Source organism: Sander vitreus, chromosome 12 (assembly GCF_031162955.1).
Source record: "Sander vitreus isolate 19-12246 chromosome 12, sanVit1, whole genome shotgun sequence".
In the NCBI taxonomy this organism is placed as follows: Eukaryota; Metazoa; Chordata; class Actinopteri; order Perciformes; family Percidae; genus Sander; species Sander vitreus.
Window position 1 is genome coordinate 19,644,894 of NC_135866.1, and position 20,519 is coordinate 19,665,412.

Genomic DNA, 20,519 nt, shown 5'->3' on the forward strand with positions numbered 1-20,519 from the left:
GCCTTCAGAGTCAAAGCTTTACACAAGATGAAGTGTATTTACAGTATAAGGCTTCTGCAACGGATTTCTTTTGGCCACTTTGGGGGGGCAGTGGAAACAAGTTGTGAACACAAAACTGACATATTTTAAGTTGATATGGAGAACTTGTTAGCAAAACATACACATCCAGCAGTTATTGGGCAACATTATTACTAATTTAGAGTCGTGTTTCTAGCCACCTGGTAAAAACAAGTCCAATATTCACTCTTCATGCCATAATACCCTGTATTATGGCTTCCACTGCCATTGCTATGCTGATGATATGCAGTTATACATGCCAATTCAACCCAGTAAATCCATCAAAGGTCTCCCAAATCCTCACACTTGCCCATCTGAAACTGAATGTCTTATGTCTTATGTTAAACACGGAATAAAACTGAAACGCTTATTGTTGGACTATCCAGACATACATTTATCTAAAGCGGTCTCTCTGGATCTTGTGGGTGGTTGTGTGATTTCTCAGAGCAAAAAAAGTCTTGCGGCCAGATGTACTAACGCTTTTGCGCCCACTTCAGGTGTATTTGTTTTGCAACGTGCGCGTAAAAGCAAGGCGAGGTATGTACAAACAGGCAGCACTGAGGTACAAGCGCAGACTGCCTGTCGCGGGGACTGAAAATGGCAAATTGCGCTTTTCCGTGTCATGCATATGCATTCATGGGAGGGTGAAGGGGAAAGTGAGAGTTTCCCATAAAGAGATGGGAGGGGAAGCGTAAAGTGCACCTAATTATGTATTCCGCGGTATGTACAAAAACCGCCCGTGAAAGCGCGCCTCTATTTTGCGGTGAAAATTCTCCGCCACTTAAAAGCAGGTGTAAACCAGCCGCAAGCAGGTTTCCTCACATATAACTCCTGGTGAAATGGCAGCAGTAATTTGAGCAAGACGAAGACATAGGCCAAGGAGACGAGCTGAAAGGATTTTTGCCACAAGGATCACACTTTTTCAGTTGAGTGAACAGATTCAGTTACAGATTGAGTTACAGATTAAGCAGCCATGCAGGGCGCCCAGATAGCTCAGTTGGTAGAGTGGGCGCTCACACATAGAGGTTTACACCTCGACGCAGCTGGCCCGGGTTCGACTCCGACCTGCGGCCCTTTACTTCATGTCAACCCCTTCTCTCTCCCCTTTCATGTCTTCAGCTGTCCTATCACAATACAGGCCTAAAATGCCCCCCAAAAAAAATAAAAAAACAGCCATGCAATATTACAGTTACTGGAAGAAATCAAAGATGACATGAATCTCCGACTCAGCATTCACATTCCATTCCAGCAGTTGTTAAACTCCTCGCTACATTACAAATATTGGCATCAGGATCATTTCAAACAGTCATAGCATCAGCAGTGGGAATATCGCAGTCTGCACTCCGTCGTATTATAGCACAAGTACTTAACGCTTTGCTACAGCGCAATTTACGGTATAGTGGGCGGAGAAAGGCGCTGATTACCCGATGAACTGCAGGTTTGGTAAATACGACATTTGCACTGCTGAGCTCCTTCTAGTTTCTCTACTGACACTCAGGTAGGTGGAGGTTTGGATTTGAGAAAAACCCACCATGTGGGAACAGCTCTGTCACAGCATTGTCCTTGATAAGAGCCAAAGTGACAGATGGGTTATATCAGATAGAGATGGAGCAGGAGACAGAGATGTAACGAGGCAAAGAGGGCAGATGAATAGAAACAACAAATCTCTCTAGTAATTTCATTTTTGAATCCATTCCACTCCTACATAATTAATTTCCCTCAAAGCTTCAGCAGGTAATATTTTATGTAAAAAAAAAGCCTCTTACTAATCTCACTAATTGAGATGCTTCCGTTATTGAAATTAAGGAAAATACAAAAATGTTCTCTGCTGGTCCTTAAAGATGAGAAGAGATTTTTTCCTTTCCGCCAATTTTCTGTAAATCAATGAATCCTTTGAACACTTTAATCTGTAACATCTTGTGGGAAGAAGAAAATTGCATCTTTAGGCAGTTCCTCATTGCCTTTAATGGATTTAGGTTAGCCATTTTCTATATTTTTTTATTATTATTGTCAAATAATTCCCTGAAAACCCAACGATGAATTGATCCTACTGGTACTGCCTATGTATCCAAAGCCTGATGTATCTTATTGCTCAGTGCCATAGAGCTCCATTATTGTCCAAAAACTATTAAAACGCATCAATGAGTCACACTGTCGCGTAAAAAAGCATGTCGGGTGACATGCTTTTTTATTATGAACACACGGCTGGTTATTCAATCCAACTTCTGTTCAACAAATTACTTTGTAGTGTTTTCCTTAGACTCCAATTTGAGTATTTATCCAATTTAAGCTCTGTTACGTTACACATTACTCCAGAACTCTTATATGCTCCTATATAATGATACTATTTTCTCTCTCTTTCATCAGCATTTCAGAGGGCAGGTAGATGGGCAGCAAGTGACTGAGCCCTGCTTCTTCACCAGATAAAAAGTTTAAAGTTACATCTGCAGCAGCAGTAGAGCAGGTTTGGAAAAGAGTGACAGCAGGAGACGAGGGGACATTAACTTTTCATTAGGAGTCCTCGTGCTGAGTCAGGGAGTCTTGAGACAATGTTTTGAAAGTCTGCATCATTTCTGACATGGCTGGAAAGGAAACCTGTCCTCACAAAACTCCTCTTACAGGCAGGATTCAGTTTATGTGGTACACAGACGACTTGCTCCACCAGACAATGAGTCATGACCGTATAGCTAAGTCTGTTTTCCTTGCACTACATAATTTAGTCCTTGCAGTTGTTCCTGGTTGTGAAACACTTTGTAACTTCAAATTTCACTAAACATTAGAAAGATGCTTTGAGCGCCAACATCTCTGAGACGGACACAATTTTGTGACTTTCAGACATTATCTTGTCCAGTATTTCTTGAATAGGGCAGTGGCAGTGCTGTTTAAAAAAGAAATGGCTCTCTGATTACCCTTTTAAAAAGAGGGGTGGTCCACTTAAATAAACATAAATAGGGTATGTGTGATCATTTGAGCCTTGCAGTGAATTTGGGCATTACGTTTTTTTTAAGGATTTCCTACCTTGTTGGACTACTGGGCTGCTTTTAAGTTGGGGACAGACTTATTAAAGCTGCACCAATCAATATTTTTCTATTAACAATTGATCAAATTATTGTGTAAGGTGAAGCTTGTAGATAATTGTATTCTACCTGGATTATTTTCATTTATTATTTTTACACTACATATATACAGTAACAGGTTCATATTCATGTAACTTCTCATAGTGCTAGTGGTCTGAAGTGTTTCACATATTGCTTCTATCGACATGCAGGTAGAACAGTAGTTTAAGAGAGATCTTAGGAGACCGGTGATGGTTTGAGCTAGCAGAAACATTACGTACATGCATTAAGACAACAGCTCAATATCTAACAGTGACAGTGAAACATTAAAGCACAAGAAACTGATGTGATAAGAGTTGAAAACTATGTCTTGCTTTGTTCTTGCTCTGGTGAATCCCACTTTCTCTTACAACACGCTAAGTGTATGATCAAAATGAGCTGTAAGCGGAATAGAATCATGAATACGTTAGCCAACGTGGCCAACCTTTTCATGATATGGTATAAAATCTGCTCAGGAGACACATTTGATTCAAGGTGACAGTTATTACATATGCAGAGTTGGCTCCTGGTCTAACTAAACTAAACGTCTGTTCCTCAAACATTCAGACAAACTGGTGTTAGTACAGATCAGTGGGGATTTATCATGTTGGTTTTCATGGAAAAGGGTTTTAACTCTAATACCCATAGCTGTGTGGAAGAGAGAACTAATTCAATAATCTTTTAATGACCGTATCTTTGTTATTTTTTTCCTGTGGTAGCGAAGTGAACAGTAGTTAATGGAGACTGTGTGACCCAGATCTGCCATTATCCTTCGCCTCTCTGTATTGTCTTCAATTAGCAGACTGAGCCACACGGCCTCACTGTCACAGCATTCTAATAAATGACTAAAAAACACCAAACTCTGGCTCCAGAGGGTGGAAGTAAATAAGTATATTTAGGTTACAAGATATTCAATCCATAATAACATAAAAAGGAAAAAAATAGCAAATCCTCACATTTGAGATAGTTAAACCAGTGAATGTTTGGCTTTTTTGGCTTGATAAATGACTAAAACAATGAACCAATTATCAAAATTGTGCTAATTTTTGATTCATAAATTACTTGTAAATGTCAACTCTGAAAAACTGTCTTGTTTCACCTCAGTGAGACAATTCTATTTTTAGATATCATCCAAAGGGATTCAGGGCACTTTCTCTAGCTGTGCAGGAGCATTTAATGCTTCAACTGATCTGAGAACAGGAAAATAGCCGCAAACTGACAGAGTGTAATTATATGCAAATCACTTAAAGGTGCAAGGCTGCTGGAAACAGCTGCATACAGCTGCGCGCAGACCTCCGCCAAGGCCAATGGTGCATTCACGTGCTCCCCGGACGGTCCCATTTCTCGAGTTGGGAAGTCGTTCTTCAGTCGACTTCGGTATGTTTATGAGCTTTATGTCGTAATGTGAAAACAACATGGACGTTACAAAGAAGATGTGCTGTATTGTAATGCTTAGTGTTTAAACAACACGGTGATGGCTGTTTCCAGTGTTTGTGTGACAACGAATAGCAAAGGACCAGCACAAATGTCCTATCTCACACTTTTAACAAAGGTGAAAAATAATTTTTGTATAGCTGCCCGATGATTTAGATGTCAATGGTCAATAATAAATACACCCATTATAAGTGCTTGCTTATAAAAAGAAACTAATTCAATTAAAGTTATATTTTTGCCATAAAATCTATAATCTACAGACGACAATAATAAAGACTCACCTAAAATACTGTTTTCAACACTTACTTTGATGCCTTTTGGAAGTGAAGTTTTGAATGAGGATTTGTGTATTTTATATCTTCCACTACTGCTAATCTCTTCATATATTAATCAGTGTGTTGTAACAAGCCACAAAATTTTACAGGAGCAAAGTTTTACGTAGTTTTACAACTTTTGTAATTATTTTATTATGCCTTTTCATCAGAGCTACAACAGTCTAAATATAGTTCACTTGAAACATGCAGAAAAATGTTAGAGCAGCTGATCAAGTGATGTGTGTGTGTGTGTGTGTGTGTGTGTGTGTGTGTGTGTGTGTGTGTGTGTGTGTGTGTGTGTGTGTCTTTTTAATGAGGTAAGCTCCACCAGTGCTGAGGTGTTTCGCTACATGTACGTACCCATCATGAAGATGACCTTTGGTTTCTTCTGCTCTGTACAATAACCTGTCAGAGAAAAAAAAATATCTGAGTTTAACATGTGGTACACACATACGGGTCAGTCCATCTTCACAGACATGGAATCACTACGGCAAAACACATAGTGAGGCGAGGATGACGAAAAGGAAATAGGGAGGTACACACAGAAATAATTCAGATTTCCCTTTTTATTGTAGTCTTACTCTTTATTTATTTTTATTTTTTTGGGGCATTTTAGGCCTTTAATTTCACCGGACAGTCGAACCCGCGGCCACTGCGTCGAGGAGTAAACCTCTACATATGTGTGCCTACTCTACCAACTGAGCTAACCCAGCCACACGTCATACTCTTTTTTTAAAGAATTGAATGCTTGTTAATGAGCCTCTTCACTTATAAAAATAGACCAGAACCAGACTTATACCGCTTTGGCCAATACCAATATTAAAGAGAAAACCTAACACATCCTCATACCTAAATGATCAAATAGGTCAATTGTCAGTGACTCCCAAAACAACAAATATCACCGTTCTATTTCCTGATGCACATTGGCCGTTTTCTAAACACGTGACTGTAACACTTGACCGTGGTGGAAATTAGTGAGTGAGCCACCACTCCAACGTCTAACCTCATGTGGAACTTGGCGCTCTTATACTTAGTCAACTTGAGAGCCACGAGAGGTCGGCACCTAACAACAGCAAACGTAAATACGGGTCGTTATGAGATGATTGCACAATCAACCTATACGTTCTGAGGACGGTCTATAAAAACCACATATTTTTTATTAGGATCTGTTAAATTCATTCATTATAAAATAGTATAGAAATATAGAACGTATTATAGAGTTGTGATCACAATATGTACTGAAGACAACATTTTACAGTTGAAAATGTTTGATCTCAGATTATTTTACTTCAGAACAATCAGCTGTTATAGACCTTTATCACAGTGGACAGAGTGATTTGGTAATCGCAGGTGTGATTGATAACATTGATGGTGATTTAGATGTTTTAGTGTCATCGGAAGTGTCATGTTACCTTCTCCTTCTATAAGCAGACAAAACTAGTGTAATGCAGTAAAACAGCTGCTGTTTGTGGTTCTACTTATAATGATAATTTATTTCATGTCAATAGCTTATCTGTTTTTCAATGACTGAAGTATCAATGTGACTGCAATACACTGTGTCAATTAGGAATCTAGTGTTTAATGTATTAACCTGTATGCTAACTTGCAGTCTTACGACGCTTACTCAATGCTAAGGAAAGGGGTTTAAGCAATAATTGTCAAACATTCATCTAAATTAAAGTCTGTTTTGATGGTTCTGTTTATATTTGCTGCTGCACAGTATATACCCAGTGTTCTAGGGAAAACTCCTCACATGCACATAAAATGATGAAGGGGAGGTCAACAGCAGCAGTTTGTTTAGAAGAAACAGAAGTTGTAGTTATGTATTACAGAGTAAATACAACATCCCCTCTGAATAACTTCCTCATACTTACAGAATACCATTTTAACAATTGCATTTGTCCTTATGAATGATTTAATCAATTTAGCTTTATGTAGACGTGATGTGTAATTTGGTCTCGTATAAATTAGTATATTTTTAAGCAACTGTAACCTTGACTCAATCACTGAAAGAATTTGAATGCCAACATTTACATCTTTCAACAGGGGCATTAACGGGAACATTCTCACAATTAGCATGAAATACAACAGAAACAACAACAACAACTATACCAGTAATGCAATAATAACATTTTAATTATTCATTTGGTCTGGAGTAGAAATTCAGCCAAGATCGCAGAGGAGCAGCAGCTTGAGCTTCTTTAGCCTTTAGCCTGTGTGAGCTCGTTCTTGCTAATCTTCAGTGTTTTTGCAGCTTTTTGAATAGTAATGCAGCCCACTTTAATTTCTTGTACTAAAATAACTTACACAAGACGTGGACTGACAGGAAGGCGTCAATCAAACTAAATCACCAGTGACCACAACCAAAAACATCAGCGTTTCATTTGGAGACAAGTAAGGAGAAGAGTGAACAGTTTGTCTCTTTATATTAGATATGTATTTCATGTAATAAAACATGGCTCAAGCAAATTTGCAACCCAACATGACGACTAAACACAGGGTTTGTTGTACTTTAATCAGACAGGCTGCTCCTCCTCCTCTCTGTCCTTTGCCTGCTGCAGGGTGACAGCTAGCTGACAAGATAAACATTAGGTCCAACTGGCAACAGTGAATCAACAGGCAAGCCCTCCTCCCCTTTATTACACAATCAATACTGTTCAAATGAAGAAAAACACACATGCACGCACACACAAACAAACAAACAAACAAACAAACAAACAAACACACATTGGTGATTAGTTGTGATTTCACCTGCAGCTAATAGAGGAAGGACAGAGCGCGTGTTTGTGTGTTCATCTTTTCACCATTCATACAGACAATCAATAAAAATCAATCATTTTATCAACTCACTTTCTGTGGTTCCTTCAGCATACCCAATTTCTTCCTCGTCTTCGACCTGGAAAGACAGAGACAACATTTGTTTTATATTCTGTATGTTCTTACTTCTCAAGTGCATCTTTATTTTGTCTTTTTCTTTATGCTGTGTCATCTATGTGCCACAATCACCCATTCAAAGTAAAAGTGAAACAAGAACTTGAGGTAAAGGACACTATACACTACATGGCCAAAACTATGTGGACACTGCACACGGCTGAAACCATTAGTCAAGTAATCGGTGAGTCCATTTCGATATTGTGAGGATTTCCTGATTTTCTGTCTCTCTCTATCTTTGGGTTTTGGACTGTTGATCTGACCAACAAGTCCTCTAAACCATACGACCATTTAGATAGGATCGGATAGGAGCGTTTCATAGCATTTCATAAATTAGCGCCCTTATCGGTGGCAGGAAATATGACCCACAGGAGCAGTTTCCGTCTTCATGTCTAAACATAACAGTCGCGGTTTAAACATGTCGTTGACGTTGTCAAACGGTCACAGTTTGGTTAGGTTTAGACACCACAACTACTTAGTTACAGTAGGTTTAGAAAAAGATCGTAGTTTGGGTTAAAATCGGTACATTTGTTACGAATCTTCACTTCTGGTTACACCTGTCATGCAGAACGTGACTTCCTGCTTTGCTTCCGTCATAACTACTATGGCCAGTAGAGGGCACTGCCTAACAATAAAATGGGCGACTAACTTCTTAGGCTTAAAATAAGTCTGGTTTTTTTTGTGCAAAACTGTCTAACTTGAATCAGACTAATGTAAGAATAAAGCTAAGACAAGAAAAGATAAGTATTTTAGAGAGAATGAGACTGCTGTGTCCCTGGAGCAGACACATGGTCTGAGCCTGGAGGAGGACTGAAACTCTCAGCTGCCTCATTCACTGAATCATGAGTTACAAACACATATCAAAGTCAAACCAGGGCGGAAATAATTGTCTCAAAGACATTTTCGACTTTGTTTAATCTGTTTCGAGAGGAAGTCTGATGCGCATGTCAACTGTTTCAGATATTTGAGACCATTTTCCAAAAATAATTTCTCTCTAAAATCTCATTGCTGTAGGTTTCCATGGTAATCCTCCTCAGCTTTGGCCATCTGCAGCATTATGGCACGAATGACCTGTGAATGATTTAAGTGTTGGCATTAAGAAATCATTAATTCTTATAATCGAACAGTCAGACAGACAGACAAACAAACAAAAGCCTGCATAGCTGATGTGTATACTGATAATAATGAATGATTACATTGGGCTCATTGCTGATCTTTGTGAAGTACAGAGGAGGAAAATATTCAGAAATTCATTTTGTCCTCATTTAGGCTAGTATAAGCTTTGTTTTTTAATGGATGGAGGAAAATCCTTCCCTGAATTTAGTTATTTAGTAATCCGATCCCTTAAACAATTTAAAGCTGCTATAATCAACATTTTTATATTAACAGTGGATCAAATGACTGTGTGATGCTCCACTATGTTCACCAGCTAGCGGCTAACAGTCACTGTCACAGGTGGTGTACAGTGGATTTATGAAAACCAAAATGGTAAAGTTGCGGGCTATAAAACCAACAAAGAACCGAAAGACATCTTCAGAGTATTAATGTTTACAGGATAACAATCAACTGCCAAAATGGCGTATATCCATGCATTTAATAAAATAAATAAGTAATAATAAAACTATAAAAAAAAATATATATATATATAAACTGTATTGAATTTAACAGAGCCACAGTAAGAGTGTTCAGGGGATAAAGATGAATAGAGTAAAGGTGTAAGGTGTCTTACACAGGTGTAAGGTGTCCTCAGTAAATTTGAGGACGAATGATGACTGACCGAATAAAGGTAGCAAAATAATTATAGTGAATGCATGATTTAATTTAATTTAGGACAATTTTAGGGAACAGTTGACCAAAAATGTTCCTAATGGACTGTAGTTAAGTGCTGACGTTATTGTGTTTCTTTCTTTAGTACAAACTTAGACAAATCTGCATAATTCAACACAAATACAACCTCACAATGTTTGTTGGCATTAAAAGGAGTCCAAACAACACATTGTGTGCTTCATCACCACCATGTTCCTTTCACTTCCCACCATAATGCAATTGAATGTGTGAAAACTGAGCTTCCAACTTCACATTTGAGAGAAAAACATCTGATTTGCACGTAAATGTAGCGTTAGATGAGCGACCACCAGACAAATACATATTGCTATTTTCATTCTCTCATTGTGCTCATTTGTTTTTGCATTTAATGGAGCAACAAAGTACAACCATCCCTATATTATATAAGGTGCAAAAAGGCAAAAACAATATCAAGAACTAGAGACCATATTGTATATTGATGGATCACACCAGCCTTGACGCCTAATTCGGCCAGGGGCCTAAAGTTAATTTGTTAAAGAAATATTTTGCTAAATTTAAATCCAGCTCTATGTCATGGCATTGTGGGCAATGTGTGCAGATAAACGGTGTGTGGCTTGCCTCCATGGTCGCTCTACAGCTCCCAGCTGAGCAGAGCAGCCGAGGTCTGCCGAGATTCACTGGATGATCCAAAATATGTCACAGAGGTCCGCTGAGATCTGCAGAGATTTCAGCAGACCTAGGCTGCTCCCTGCACTGCTGCCATGGAGTGAAGCCAAACACCATTTTCATCTAAACACACTGCCAACATAAAGATGACACAGAGTTGGTTTAAAATTGTCTAAGAACCCCTAACATAAAAAAATGAACAAACAGTTGATCAGCACAAATGAGTAGCACAATGTACTAGACCAGGGGTATTCAACGTTTTCTAGGCCAAGGACCCCTTAACTGAAAGAGAGAGGGACCCCTTGCTACATATATTGTAATTTTCTTGTTGTATATTAAACTGGACCTACAATAATGTGTAGGGCAGCCTAAAGCCTTTACAAATACCTTACCTTATGGTGCATATAATACTAAGCTTTTAAAATATTTTTTTTGGCATATTCATATATTTATACATCATGTTTTACTGTAATGTTAAAATGTGGCACAGTAAATTCTTAAGCTTAACTGTATCTGTGAATGGCTACCTTATGGCTACCTTAGCTGTAGGCCAGTAAGCCCATCATCAATGTTGTGTACATAACAAATGTGTATATATATATATATATATTTTTTTTTTTTAAACCATTGAACAATAATTTGGCGGCCTCCCTGCATCTACTCTGAGGACCCCCTAGGGGTCCCGGACCCCCTGTTGAAGATCCTTGTACTAGATGATAATCGGTCATCAAGGAAAAAGCTCAACAAGAAGAGGCTAGATTAAAAAGGTTAAAAAATAAATAAATAGAAAAGATTTAGTATTCAGGATATTTATCCAATAAGTTTTCTTTAAAGACTTCCACCCAGGTGGGGTGTCAACAGTCTCAGTGCCAACTTAAGTCATGCTGTGTGAACTCCTCCTCCTTCTCATACTGTGCCCAAGCAATGAAACTGACTTCTTTTTGTATTTTTTTGGAGCAATTTGCAGTTGGGAGATAGCTCAGTAAATGTCAGAAAAACAGCTCGGCATCATTCGCAGACAGAAATAAATGACTGAAATAAAAACAACCTCCCTTGACATTTCTATCTAATACTAACTCTTGACCTCCCATTGCTCTGAAACTGACTTTTAATGGTTGTGATTTAGACATGTGGCTGCAGTCAGTAGAGGAGAACAGTAGAGACAGAAAATAATAAAGTGAAGCAGATCTCTGTGAGTGTTGAATAAATGCCGTCAGTGTGGGGGAGTACTGGGTGCCAACGACGAGCCAGCTTGGCATGTGGGTACACCAACTGGTCTGATGACTCAGAGAGAGAGAGAGAGAGAGAGAGAGAGAGAGAAGGAGAGAGAAGAGAGAGAGAGAGAGAGAGAGAGAGAGAGAGAGAGAGAGAGAGAGAGAGAGAGAGAGAAAAAACTGAGTGTTTGTGTGCAATGCAGTTTTTATGCAGAAGTTTATGCTGTATGTCGATGATGAGCGATGGCATGTGATACCCACAGAGACACATGTACAGTCATAAACGCACTCCTACGCCAACATCCAGAAACCTAAAGTCTTTATTCATGTCAGCAGGTCTGTGATGCTGGCAAGACACATGTTTTTTCTTTTGAGCTATTTCAGTCTGGACCAAAGTGGTGGAACAACCAACCTACATTTCTATCCCTAAAAAAACGTTGGATAAACTAACCAGATGTTTTTTGACTAATCCATTGAACAAAAATGTATGTACTTCATCACATTGAAACAACAAGGCTGTAATCCATGCAGTCCATGCAACGTTGTCTACAATAGTCAACCATTACAACCAAAGATATTAAAGAGCTGCTTGGTAGAAATATAATTACTAAATCTCTACGGGCTGACAAATCTCTATTGTGTCATATCACAGATTTCTATATTTACAGTTTCTTGTGTACACATGACAATAATGGCCTAAACGTGGTACCAGTGGGACATTTCAGGTGGGAGTTACAGTTTTACTTGAGATTGGATGATCAAAAATTCAAAGTATGAACTTTCGGGAAACAATGAAGTCAGATGACAACTGACATGATTCATCTTCTGCTTGACCAAAATATCAAATTTCACTGGGTTTTAGCGGTGATGGAGGAAGTATTTGGATCCCACTGACGAATGACGATGAAGCAGGACGATGACATTTTTAGCAGAAGCACACTTTGCCTCTCTATCTTAATTTCTGCTAACAATTTCTTCTCATCAGACTCTCCTGGGTAACTCGCCTGTGTGAGCTTATCAAATAAGCTGGAACCGTCACCCTTAACTCCTTATTTTTAAATCTCAGGACCACAATATCAAACTGTCACATCTGTCAAAATGAGCTGTCAAAACGAGTCTGGAGCCTGGGCTGAGTGCTCGTCATCATTACCATACAGAAAGCAGCTGCATGACGCTCTGCACTTTTCTGATGTGATGATGGAAGTCTGTAGGAATGTAACAAAGTACAAGTACTGTACTTTACTTGAGTATTTTCATTCTCTGGTACTTTATACTTTTCCACTACATTTCAGAGGGAAATATTGTATTTTTTACATTACATTTATTTGACACATATAGTGTAGTGGATTAGAAGCATAAAGTAGCATAAAAGGAAAATACTCAATGTACTGAAGTACCTCAAAATTGTAATTAAGTATAGTACTTGAGTATATGTACTTAGTTATTCCACCACTGAAATATACCATCAAACAACAAAATGGACTGTAATGCACATCCACATTAGATGTTCTTTCTTCAGGAAAAAATTTGTCGTGTCGAAAAGCAAGAAATAATAATTAGAGGAAATTGTACATGAGATTTGACACCAAAGACCCAAAATCGCTGCTCTGCCCTTCTGTGGATTGCCACGCTAACAAAATCCATCTCTGTCTCACATCCGAGGCCACAAATATGAGATGACAAGGCTGTACTGTGTCTTTGTTCCACTTCACAGAAGAGTGTCACTGCTCACTAAAGGATATGCTGCTCCAGCATCTTGAAATCTTAAAAAAAATGATAGCAAATGTTGCAAAGAAGGGCTTTTTACTCAACTACCACTGAATTACTGCGAGCAAAACACTCTCCACTACTAAGCAGCCAGTTATCATGAGCAGCTCCCAAGTTTGAATTGTATGAATGTGAATTGGATGTGTGTATGTGTGCTGCTGTAAGAAAAGAATATGATCTGAAAAACAATGCCTGGTTAGAAAACGGAAAAACATTAAAGCATCTCCGGCAGCAACACTCACAAGGAAAGAAGAACCTTAAATTAGAAAAATTAAAGTGGAAGAAAGCTGAAGAGACGGCGGTAGAGAGAGCTGAGCAATTTGTTTCGAGACACTCAGAGGATGGGAAATGAGACCATGGTCAGGGTTACGCTTCACTGCAGCGCCAGCATCATTTGGAGGAATGATGCTTGTCTGCACCCTCGCCAAGCATTACACAACAACATTCTCCATCTCCTCGCTGAATCATCCGGCCTTTGAAATGACTTTACTGTTTTGCAAAAGATAATTTGTCATTTTATGTTTTTGCAAATACAAAAGCAGGGAGGGAGTGAAAGCAGGGGATGTGGAAACGGGGAAAAATACGTTTTTTTTTACTAGTGGAGGAAGAGGAAAAAATTTGACTCAGTAATAAAATATTGTAATTAAATTACGGCAGATGATAATACTTGAACACGGTTGTTAAGGAGATGATTGAGAAGAAAGGACAGCATTGCGATGTTTGCCATTACGCTCCTCCTCTTATCTTAAATGCATCACACTGACTGAGTTTATGGCTTCATTGTCTTTCTGAGGACTGTTGATGGATAAAGTTTCTGCTGTTGGGATTAAAATCTCTAAACCTACCGATTGTATTCCTCTACTTTGGCTTGGGACTGTGGCTACATGCATGTCTAAACAGGAAGTGAAAGTAATCTGAATTGTTTCAAATATAAAATTACAGCATCATAGGAAAATTATCATTTAAGGGTTTGTCAGGTCTTGTTTGCATATTCTTTGATCATATCTGTTCTTTAATTAGGGCAGCTGTGGCTCAGGAGGTAGAGCAGGTTGACTTTGAACCACAAGGTTGACGGTTTGATCCCCACCTCCCCTGCCTGCATGATGAAGTGTCCTTGAGCAAGACACTAAACCCTATGGTACTCCCGATGGCAGGCCAGCGCCTTGCATGGCAGCTCTGCCACTATTGATGTATGACTGCGTGAAAGTGCTTTTACCGATAAGGTTAGGTTATTAGATTTTATTTGAGAAAAGGTATTGTATTTGTATTGCTGCTTACAGTATTTTAAAGGTCCAATACGGTAAAAATGAGATTTCCATGTCTTTTTTCCATTATAGAAGGTTGAGGTGCTATATAAATACTGTGAAAGTATCAATGCTTAATCCACAGAGAAATGCACACAGTCTGTAAACGAGCCTTCAGGATTTTCTTACATTTCTTACTATACTTACTATACAATATATAGTTACAGTGACGTTACACTCATTCACAGTGGCGTTACATTCCAAAAAAACACAAAAAAACAACAACTTTATCCATCTCAAAATAAGGTATATTGCCAACGGGTATCAACAAATTTCAAAGTATTTACCTCATTGTACTTGCAAGCAACATCTGCCAGGCTGCTGGTTTCACCCAGTAGACTGAGATCCAGCTCACTGGGACCTGAAGACGGAACAAACAGAACAATCACCAAACTATGAGTTTACTGTTAATTCACTTCAAATGACCCGTTTCTTAAAGGAAACGGCACGAGTGTTAGTCATTTAAACTTTAACTGTAAATAAACATTATTTTAGACTCACTTTAGTGACCTTCTTTAGAATACAGTTTTATAAGAGAATGACCCAACGGAAAAAATATTGATTAATCTATTACTTCTTTCAATTTCAATCGTCTAAAATATCAACAAATTGAGTAAAACATTTGGCACATTTTGTCTTGAGAGTCCAAGGTGTAGTCCTTAAATAGCTTGTTTGTCTAAGCAACAGTCCAAACCCCAAATATATTTAGTTTACTAGTGTAGTTTTTTTTTAAATTATTCTTCAGGTCGTCCTCCCACCCCTCACTAGTAGAAGACAGAAGTATGATCACATTATCTGGTTTAAGGTGTGTTCCCTTAGAAGAAAAGGGACAACACCAGTAGCATATCGCTGACTCTTGCACATGCCATTTCAGTGAAAGGAAGAACTGAAATAATTCATGCAAGGTATCACTCATGAGGCTACAGTAGAAATAAGGTGGATAAAACAGAGAAAAGAAGCAAATCCCCACATTTAAGAGGCTGGAAACCGAAAATCTTCAGGATTTTTGCTTGATTTGAGGATACATTTTCTGTTTCTGATTTCATTTAAAAATATATATATTGTATGTACTGTTAGCTGTCACAGCCAAATCACAGTGCAATAAACATATGCCTGTGTATATTGCATGATTTCTTTACATTAGAGCTTATTTAGTCTCCCTGTGTATCCCTACAGCACGCATTACCACAACAAGCTTCCAGATGCTAACATGCAGCAGCACATCTGCATTTTGAGGAACACAATGCAAAAAGGAAAATAAAATATCCACAAATCTAATTTAATTTTGGCCCCATAAATACTGGGACCTGGACTTTCTGTTGTCAGAAAGCTGCCAAGGGTTGTGCTTCCTCGGTGGAACTGGGCCGTGAAGAACACTTCCCCTCGGCAGATTATTTTCATGCACGCCAGAGAACAGAAAACTGGGTTAGATTCTGCGAGGATGCAGCTTCAAAAGTTCAGGCAGATTCCAGAGAGACGACAGCTGTGCATTTCTTACATGCATTATGTTGAAAAGCGTCAGAATGCACCACTAGATTTACAGAGAAAATCAGACCTGTGTCCTCTCTGCAGTTCATAACTTAAGAGTCAGCAACATGTCAGAGTGCATGTCGTCCTTGGAAAGTGAAGGGCTAAGGTATGACAGTATTGAAACTTAATTTGTTATGTCAGGTGGCCGAGGCTGCAGTCGTCAGCAACGCCTCTGTTTGGTCCACATAATAACAGACTAAGGATGGAAAGTGGCAGCAGTTTCCTCTCTCCTGGGAAACAATGTGGCGCTAGAAGCAGCAGATTGACTAGGACGCAATTTCTCTTAAAGATTTTGCTTGAACTACTGCTGCTAATCTAAAATTTCACTTGGTCTTTTTGTTTCCTGCAGCTCTACCTTTTACTTTTTTTGTAACAGTAGATTAGGTCTGAAGATGTTAGTCTGAAGCTAGAGATTTCACCCATGTGATTGAGATTTCAGAAGCGTATTTAAGAGTTTCATGATGCAAAAAAAACACCCAGGGTGTTTTTCTTTTTATTCTTAGGTGGAACCCCTATCTGTGTGGCTCCATCACAGGAAACCTATGCAGAAGATCATCTTGACAAATGTACAGATGTCACGCTGCTTTTAAATGCACTTCGAAGTGCAGCTACATAACTGCTGTATTTTCTGTAAGTGTTTTCATTTCTACAAGAGTAGTATCTTAAGGACAATATAATGAGATTTTCCTACATGATCATTGAGTGGAAATCAGAAAACATTTAAAGGATGCACCAGCTTTTTGCTGGAATTCAGTGGTCATTTCTCTATTGCTTCATGAGACAATGGACTCTCATTTGTTCGAGGATCTACTTTTGAGATTTTGCAGGCTTCATGCAACTCAAAGTGGTATAAGCACAGTTGTTTACAGTCTGTGTCTGTATTTCAGTGTCCTGTCTTGAAGCAGACTGCTGTCAAGTGTGTCAGGTATAGCTGTGAAGTAGCACAAGAGCAATTTTGACATCAAGGATCGCTGGGAATGAATCTGTAATGGTTGCCTTCATCAAAAGATACCATTTTGGTGTAGGACATACTGCATTTAAAAAAAGAAAAAACCTACGCAGCTTCATGCTGTGCTGCAACTGCGCCCGAGCCTTGAACTACAAGCACAAACAAGACAATGCAAGTTTATTTATTTAGAAAGCCAAAAAGCACAAGTTGTTCTTGGAGGGCTTTTTAATCCATACAGTTAAAGACAAACTGTCCTTGGACCCTCAGTGCAGACCAGTAAGATAAAAACCTCAACCAGGCAACAACTGTGGAAGAATCTTAGAAAACGCAACCAAGGAATGATCCTTCTTCCATGATGATCACATTTAAAACATTTTTATCAGTACACTGTGCTTTTTTAAAACCAAATTCATTAAGAGTTGTTTGACTTATTTTAATTTCCCTAGACTTGCATTGAAGCTCACACTGATCTGCACATTGCTGTATGTGCTTTCTCACAGTTAGACAGAAAAAAAGACATGCAGAAATCTGATTCAGCCCCCCAATTTGACACCTGGTTACAGTTTTTTTTTTTTTCTCGCTTTGGTAGAATAATCGCAAGTAGATGGTAAAACCTTAGAACTCTTTGTACAGAACTCAAAGCAGATAATCAAAATGGCTGTTTTTTCAAATATGTAATCACATGTTCAATTGACTAAGTACACCCAGAGAATTAGACAGTCACTTTTTCACCACACCTAATCAGTGTGTCATCAAAGACAATACCTTTCATATGAAGTAATTGGCTTTCACAATGCAATGCTCACAATACTTTTCATATGCTTCTCTTCTGATTTGCATAAATACATTTCACCAACATTTAATCCAACTGCTCTTAATGGATAATAACTGAACCTATATATTTTACATTGGTTTGTCAGCTATATAAAACATGTGTATGTATGAACATCTAAATTACATGTATCCACACATAATGATTGACACGTTATTGTTAACTGATTTCACCTAGAGGTAACCCCAATTGGTCACCTTATTACAGTAAGGGGGGGGTGTAAACTGGCAATTTCCTTCCATGGAGAAGGATAGACAGCAAGGAAGAGGAAGAGCTTGTGGGATCAGTCAGAGAGGTGGGCATGGGCACCAACAGAGTGGTCAGAGAGGTTACTGTAAATACTGTAAAAACAAATTTGGCCAAATGTAGAGGATGTCTTCATTGATCCCAACTTCATTACACATAGGATAGATATTATGGAAATAATAGATTCAGTAAATGGGGTAATGTGAGTATATTACCTGATGTGAAAACTGTAATCTGTCTTTTACACTACTGTAGCATATTACTTTCAGCACTTCTAACAACTTTTCAATTTGAAACATGTATCTTGCATTGTTTGTTAATAGATTCACTGGTGGTTAAAAAGACAAACAAAAAAAGAGTCAATATGTTGTGTTTTGGTAATAAACCATATGTTCTAATGACATTTCACAAAAAAACTGATATTTCGAATCAATGGTTGTGTGGTGAGAGATTTTCAAAATCCAAATGAATGCACAATGGCAAGTTTTGAATGATGAAATTATACTAAATAGTTGCATTAATAGTACCAAAGCGATCAAAAAACTGTAAAGGAATTGATGGGCTAAACCAGTTAAACGTGTGTGTGTGTGTGTGTGTGTGTGTGTGTGTGTGTGTGTTTATAATACATAATGAAACAAGGCATAGTCTGGTACATAACCTCCCATAGAGTGGTATCAATCTTCTCATCTAATTCTCCACTAGAAATTGAATAATTGTATTTCCTAAAATATAGAAGTAATCCTGTACTGTAACAAACATGTTTTTTTAGGGCTGTCAATCGATTAAAAAATGTAATCTAATTAATTACATACTCTGTGATTAATGAATCGAAATTAATCGCATACATAATTAACGGTGCCTGAAGCGATACTTTTTAAGAAAGTAAAAAAAGAAAAGAAAAAAAAAGGGTACTAAACAACAGTTGGTGACATTAAAGAACGGCTTGTTTATTACTAAGGCCATATGGTCCAAATTAAATAATTTAATAATAATGTATAACAATAACAATAACTTATTTCACTAGTAAATTGCTGTTGAACGACAAAAACAACAACCAGATAGGAAAAGGACATTTACAATAACTTCAAATGCACCACGAGGCTGTAGTTTACCAGTTTCATTGAACGCACCGTCTGTGTTGTTTCTCCGACGGCAGCTACAGATTGTTACATACCGGTGTTGAATCCTCTACAGTCAAACTTTAAACCGTTTAGCGTTAGCTGTCAGCATTTTAACCGTGTTTAATCCAGCTACTAGCTAGCGGTAGGCTAACGTTAGCTGCTGTTGAGTATAGTGTTAACTAGCGTCACGTGCAGCGGTGTTTGTGTTTCCTGTAACGTCTGTTTCAGAGCATCAGAGAGAAGCGCGTTATTTTTTCTCAGATTAATTAATCGAAATGAACACGTTATTTTGACAGCCCTAATATATATAGTCTCCATCTGACTTTTCAAAGACTCACTCTAACCTTCGTTGATTCTGTATTTCTCACTGAGCTTGGCTAACCCTGCTTCACTGGTTGCTATGCCAACTCTTGTGGTAACCAGGGAGCTAAATGGGGATGACTATTTTGGAGAAGGATTTCTTCAATGAACACATACAGCTCTTAAAAAGCAATAACGCCTGCATGTTCTTTGCTGTGACTGTTTGTATTTTGATGCATATCTATTGCATTACATTTCATCAATTAGTCAGTAGCTACTGATACTGAATACATTTTACTACATTATACATACAAATACACACATAAGTAAACACAATCTTACATAATGTGTTCTTTATTATTGATGATTTGGCCTTAAAAAACCTGTCCCTCTGGGAACATTTTATCTAATGCTGACTGTCTCTTGTAGCATTTACACAGTGGTGGAAGAAGTACTTTGGTATTTTACTTGAGCATAGAAATACTCTGTTACAAGTAACAGTCCTGCATTTAAACTTTTACTCAAGTAAAAGTGCAAAAGTATTAGCATCACATTTCCTTTAAGTACAAAAAGTAAAAATGATAATTATTCAGAATTGCCCATTCATTTATATTATAAATTAATATATTTTTAGTATTATTATATTATATTATATTTGATTATCATTATTTATGCCTTTACTTGAATGATGTTGCAAATAAAGTTACAGCTACTTTTAATTACTTATTATTATTACTTTATATCAACTAAGACTAAATGTCTGTTCACCTGCCACGTCACTTCCTTGCCGCTGTTTTTAAATATCCCACAATCAGAATAACAAAGTAATGTTATGTGGCTAATCATTTTTATAAAACCAAGACAATAAGTGCCCTACACTTTTGTTCCCAATAATCCATACTTGTGTAGTGTCCCAAAATATGTGTCTTGATTAGGAAAGAGTAATTAGGAGT

At 38.0% G+C, this 20,519-nt stretch overlaps 1 protein-coding gene across 1 annotated transcript in view; it reads right to left on the reverse strand.

Annotated features, from left to right (window-relative positions):
* Positions 1-20,519, reverse strand: part of ak5 (adenylate kinase 5) — a 68,878-nt gene that overhangs the window by 11,533 nt on the left and 36,826 nt on the right. The window contains exons 8-10 of the mRNA XM_078264697.1: positions 14,876-14,949; positions 7,751-7,796; positions 5,261-5,305 (exon numbers count right to left, since the gene is read on the reverse strand). Coding sequence (XP_078120823.1) covers positions 5,261-5,305; positions 7,751-7,796; positions 14,876-14,949 — 165 coding nt within the window. The remainder of the gene's footprint in view (positions 1-5,260; positions 5,306-7,750; positions 7,797-14,875; positions 14,950-20,519) is intronic.